This window comes from Kryptolebias marmoratus, linkage group LG15 (genome assembly GCF_001649575.2).
Source record: "Kryptolebias marmoratus isolate JLee-2015 linkage group LG15, ASM164957v2, whole genome shotgun sequence".
NCBI classification, from domain to species: Eukaryota; Metazoa; Chordata; class Actinopteri; order Cyprinodontiformes; family Rivulidae; genus Kryptolebias; species Kryptolebias marmoratus.
Genome location: NC_051444.1, coordinates 17,618,167 through 17,624,153, shown reverse-complemented (window position 1 = coordinate 17,624,153; position 5,987 = coordinate 17,618,167). Strand labels below are relative to the sequence as shown.

Sequence of the window (5,987 nt, the reverse complement as noted above, 5' to 3'; positions counted from 1 at the left end):
AAAAAATCTCCATCCCCATCCCCTCTGTCCCCTCTCCTCCCCACAAACAGCTCACACGGCGAGGTCCGGGTCGGGATTTCAGTGTTTGTTGTTGGATTTTTTGCCTCTTCTTTCCTTTTTTGTTTTTTTTGGACCACTGGAACACCTCACACAGCCGATATGAAATCAAACCCATTTCTGTTTGACTCCCCATCGCCCCCCCGCCGTCGTTCCCCTCCTCTTTTTGTTACGTTGATTGATGATTTCTTTTGTTTTTCTTCTTTTTTTTTTGTGAGATGTGTAAATTATTCATAGCCTTCCAAGTCTTGCATTTCTGTTGAAATGATGCGTTGGACTAAAGGTTCATTTTAGTTTTTTTTTCTTTTGTACATGCTGTTGTAAGAACTTTTCTTGTTATTGATATATCCTGGGAGCTGGGAGGGAAAAAAGAAAAGTTTGGCTGATGGAAAAAGAGAATGTCTGTTTCTCATTCTTCTTTTTTTTTCTTTTCTACACAAAGTCTAATAAAAATGTATGCAATCGTTTTTACTGCTCGTCTTTGCTTTAAATTTGGGTCTTATATTAACGATGGAAGTGGTCGGCTTTGACATGTTTTAGATTTACAGCAAGGAAGTATAAAATACAACAGAAGCTTTATTTGTCATCAGTTTTACAAACCTGGGCTTTGCTTCCGTATTTTAGAGTATCTGGACAAAATGATCCCAGAAGTAGGAATATATCAGCACTTTATTTTACATTGAAGCTAGCAAAGATACTGAAACTAGCAGGAAGTTCGTGATTTATTAAAAAAAACCCAGGTTGAGTCAGGAAATCTCTCATCGTGCGACTTGGCTCACTGTGGGAGCAGCCATGTCCACCTCCAGCTAAAGGATTTCCAACACAGAACACAGACTATTCTTTGCTCTGAGACACCTTATGTATGTGTCATTTAGGAAATTGTCATTTTTAACTTTAGCCTACCATCATTTGGCTCATGTAGAACACATTTTTTATAAAAGATAAATCAGATTTTCTTTTTGGGGTGATATAAAGATAAGATTTTGATCAAAATTCCCTTTCCTTGGCAAAACAATACATTTAAATGTTTTTTTTAATGATATAAAGCATCAAAATTTATATTAAAAAAAGTTGTTTTTTGTAGTAGGTATTTGTTTATCCTCACAAGATCCACTGTAAAGTCAGAGAAGGGGAAAAAATGGGGGGAAATTTTGTTTTTCTTTGAGTAAAAGTGTCCTTTCCACATCCAATAATTTTGCATTGATGTACAGATAACAAGCAATACTTTTTTAAATGTTCTAATGTCAGAAATGACTCAGAATTTGACTAAAAATGGGAACTGTGTAGGAACCCTTTATTAAAACTAAGATTTGTCTCTTGATTAGGGGTAAAGACCCTTTATATAACTTAAATACAGAAAGTAAAAAAACATGCTTCGCCGAAATTCCTTCATCTAAGAACTTTAAGTGGTAATTTTTTCATATTAAGTCTCAATAAATTATTTATTGGCAACCTGCTCTCTACAATCTCCAGTTCACGTTTAACGCAGTTCAAAGGTCGGACAGCAGGTGGCAGCAAACTCCCGCCGAGGTGATTTCTGTCGGGAAGAGGACAGGCGAAGAAGAACGACGGTGACGTCATTGTTTACGGTAGCTGTAACTGGTCTGCAGCTTCTCGTTTCGCGGTTTTAAGCTCGTGGTTTGACCTAACCATGTTAAAGGAATACGGTATCCAGTTATAGGATGATGGTTCTACACTAACAAGGTAAAATATTATTATTTTTATTTTTCATTGCTTTTAAACTCAACGTCAGGTACCAGTAGCTAGCTTGCTACTGCTGCTAATATGTGAGTAAAATGACGTTATGACGTCTTCTCTGATGGGGGACCAGAATTAGATTTTGAGCTACTTTAATAGATTTATTTTCCACTATCTGCCTGTTTTGAATGGTTCTGATATTCAGTAAATTCTGTATATTTATCTTTTAGCCTCAAAGATGAAACTCACCTCCTGTCTGCCTCTGTTTGATAGCGATGCCATAGAGGACCCAGGCTGGCAAGTCTCCTTCACCTAACAGGAGGAGGAGGAAGAGGTCTCCCCTCAGGATGGCTGCTGAACTTCACCAGACGATATTCATGGCCAAGCAGGAGCGCCACAAAAACCTGTTTCTGAACTACAAGAACCTGAGCATGTTCCCCGTGGAGCTGCTGAAGGATGAAGGCCTGCAGTTCTTGGAGAGGTTGTACATGAAGAGGAACTCCCTCACCACGCTGGTATTCCCACGGGCCCACGCTGTTGTGTTGTTTCTAAATCTGCCTGCGGGTTGATTTTCTGTGACTCTGCTCTTTTCTTCTGTCTTTATCAGCCTGACAACCTCGCCCAGAAGCTCCCGAATCTCATCGAACTGTAAGCATTTTGCTATCATTTTTATTTATTTTAGGAGATGACTGACACTCCTAAAAGTCAACCTTTTTGGCTTGTTGAAATAATACCTATATTTTTGTTTTATTCAAGGTACTTGCACTCAAACAACATAGTCATCATCCCTGAAGGTAAGCCTGCAGTGATGTCTGCTGACATCAGGACTGAATGAAGGTCAGCTATGATTAGTTCTCGTGTCGGACGTTAAACTGAGAGACTGATTTGATTCCCAGCTATTGGAAACTTGGCCAGGCTGCAGTCGTTAGACCTGAGCAATAACGCCCTGCAGCTACTCTGTCCTGAGATTGGCCGACTGAGGTCTTTACGACACCTGAGACTGTCCAATAATCAACTTAAATGCCTTCCTCCAGGTAAAATAAGCCCATTTCTTTTCCCTACTTCACTTCAGTTAAAGTGTAGTGTAGAAAAAAAATGTTTTAAACTTTTACTTTGCTTCCAAGCAGCTGGACTTTCTTCTATTTATTTATTTTTTTTTAAGGTGATCTTGATCGATAGTTCTTCTGACTTTCTGAAGATCTTTCAGAGTTTTCCTGTGAACCTGCACTGTTTTTTGTTTGTTTTTTACTTGTTTTCTGACTGTGACAGCGTCTGTTTGAACAAATGAGGAAAGGAGACAAAAGAAGAGGTGTTGGATAAAAAAAAAAAAAATCTGCAGCAGATGAACAGTTTTGCCTTCAAGAAAAATAAGAAAATTTCAATAAAGACCCGTTAGAGGACCTGAAAGAGAGTAAGGCTAGGAGTTTTAGACTAATATATCTTTAGGGATCTCCATATTGGTGCTAAAATACTACTTGATGTCTGTAAAACTGCTACCTGTAGTATTCTTCATAGATAGAAATAATGAAATCAGAGGTCAGAGTACCGGATAGACCAGGAGTAAAAAAACAGCCGGAGTTTAAAAAAAGAAATACATGAAAAACTGCGTCTTTGAAAGCAAAATTTAAAGAAGCAAAGACTTTTGCACAGTACTTTTAATATAATATCCTTTATAAACTGCTGACGTAAAGACCTGAAAGATAAAACCTTCAAAATTTCTGAGTACTTCATAGTTTGAATTCATACAAAGAAAAAGGTGAGACCTGGTTTATCAGACCCCCTTGTGAGAACTTTAGGAGTTTAGTTTGCCAGCAGAGGGCAGCAGAGGTATGTAGTAAATCTAGATGGGTTTGTTACACTGTGGGCTCTTTGAATTATTAGATTAAATCAAAGGATTTGGTTCAGTGTTATTCTCGGGAAAAGTGTTGCTAATTAAAGATTTCTGCTACAAATACTATGTTGTCCTCATCTGAGAGTAGCTTCTATCAATATATCTCTGTACTTGTATTCGTCCCTACTGGTTATATGAATGACATCATGAATGAGGGCTGTTTTTTTTTTTTGCCGATTTCTCCCTGACGTGATTCCGTCCCTCCTGCACGTCTCGACTCCCGCAGAGATCGGGGATCTGCAGGACTTGGAGACTCTGGACGTGGCCGTGAACCAGCTGGCGTCGCTCCCGGAGCGCCTGCACCGCTGCCCGTCCCTACAGAACCTGACGGCGGACCACAACCTGCTCAGCCACGTTCCCCGGCAGCTCTGCTGGCTGCGCCGCCTCAACCAGCTCTCCATGGCGGCGAACCGGCTGACCTTCCTTCCGCTCGGTCGGTCCTTCCTCTCTCTCTCTCTCCAGTTCTCCGCTGGATGAACGAGGCCTCTTTGACTCGTGTGTGTGTGTGTGTTTCAGATCTGGGCAGATCGCGGGAGCTGCAGTTCGTGTTCGTGGACAACAACGTGAACCTAAAGGGCCTCCCGTCCTACTTGTACAACAAGGTCATCGGCTGCAGCGGGTAACACACTTACTACAGCTAAGATACTGTTTGTTTTCTGTGCTGGTTAGATTATGTTGTTTATAATTATGGTTAAACATCTTTCACTTCATCTGAGGACACCATCTTTCACTCATCTTTGTGTTGTGTGCTTGAGAGGCTTCAGCATCTGTGTGTGTGTGTACAGGTGTGGGGTGTCTTCCTTTGTGGCGGAGCGGGACATGGGTGAGGCTCTGGGTGAGGCTCTGGCGGGGCTTCCAGCTGAGGTGAAGGTGATCGGCTCCCAGGCTGACAACGTGGTTCCTCTGGAGGAGCTGGCGCTGAGGACTCTGCACCGCCTCTACCACCGCCGTCCAGCAGGCGAGAACTTGCTCGTTCCATCGCTAGAAACCGCGAACGTAAACGAGAGCCGACTTGATTTAAAGGAAAAAAAAAAAAACCTCTGATGACACAGTTTCACACTTACTCCCTGTGTTGTTTGCCTTTTTTTTTTTTTTTTTTCTTCCAGGCCTCAGCTTGCCGCCTCCCATCAGCCTCCCGAAGAGCCTGCTGGACCTGCTGCAGTTCCCTTTAGGTCACTGTCACCGCTGCAGCCAAGCCATGTTCACCACCGTCTATCCCAAGCTGTTCCCCCTGCGGGACACGGCCCTGGCGGGAGTGCACCGCAGGTCAGAGCCAGCAGCCGCGCTCACCGCTCGCCCTCCTGTAACGACGCGAACGTGCCTCTCCCTGACGTTTTCTGTTCCGCCCTCCCACAGGACGACCGTGAGCTTCGTGGCGTACTGCTGCTCCAGCCACTGCCTCCGCACGTTCAACCTGCAGGGGTGACGCCGTTCCTCCCTGACGGCCCCCGCCTGCGCTCACCAGGGTGATGAGGGGTCGTCTTGCGTTGGAGAGCCGGCCTTCACGGAGAACCACACGGCTGTGAGGACGTTTGTCGAGTCCTCCGGTTCAACGTTTCAGCTCTCTGGGACTCAAACCGACTCATGGCGTTTCTAAATGGAACCGACAGGAAGCAGGATGTTCTCGTGTGTTTGTGTCAGGTTTCCCGACCGGCGCGGCACTGTGCTCAATCACTAACGCTACTGGACCCGAGGTAATTACAGGAGAGCACTTTTAGAAGGAAACACTTTAATTTTTTTGTCAATTTATGGAGCACAACAGCTTACCCGAGCAGGCACTTCCTGTTCCCGTTGTACGTTCACATGTAGTGTGCGCTGTTTTACTGATTACTGAAGATTTGTTATTTAAAAGTGTGCGTTTGATGTGGAGGTACCGATGTCTTTCCATTAACCACCCAGCGCTGTAATTAAAAGAGAGGAATTAGAAGGAAATGGAGGATTTAGCCGCGAACGTAATGAGGGTGTTTCTAGAACCAAAGACCCACTCAGTGAAACGAGCCGAGGATTTTGTGTCTCCATTCCATCTGCTCGCTCCTGAGACGTGGTCAGAGTTTGTTCGTTGCTTCGTGAGGTTTTTAATGTTCAGGAGCAACAATGACATAAGTTAACGTGTCTTTTAGTCATTGCAAGTCCTTAAAATAACGTCTAGTTGATGAAAAATGCACAGCGGATGTGTTTGCTGTTGTTTAATAATCTGCAGACGCTCTCGCTTTACAGGCAGCTTTCTGTCTCTGTCTGCTTAAAAACCAAAACAAAGAAACGTCTGTTCACTGTTGTCTTGTTGATCTGTGGCTTGTTTTGATTGTGTTGCGTTTGGCATTAAATGTTGTCCCATGTTTGA

The 5,987-nt window shown here is 43.3% G+C and overlaps 1 protein-coding gene across 2 annotated transcripts; it reads left to right on the top strand.

Moving 5' to 3' along the window:
• The first annotated feature begins 1,603 nt into the window (after positions 1-1,603).
• Positions 1,604-5,987, top strand: lrrc28 (leucine rich repeat containing 28). Of its 2 annotated transcripts, none has more exons than XR_003039708.2 (10): positions 1,604-1,761; positions 2,029-2,270; positions 2,363-2,403; positions 2,512-2,549; positions 2,652-2,789; positions 3,873-4,079; positions 4,163-4,265; positions 4,432-4,642; positions 4,753-4,912; positions 5,003-5,987. XR_003039708.2 is itself a non-coding variant. In XM_017428663.3 (10 exons), the coding sequence occupies exons 2-10, from the start codon at positions 2,103-2,105 to the stop codon at positions 5,070-5,072; spliced, it is 1,098 nt and encodes a 365-aa protein (XP_017284152.1). In that variant the 5' UTR covers positions 1,604-1,761; positions 2,029-2,102; the 3' UTR covers positions 5,073-5,987. The 2 variants fall into 2 exon arrangements, 1 of the variants encoding a protein (XP_017284152.1); XM_017428663.3 differs by having other exon boundaries at positions 4,432-4,604.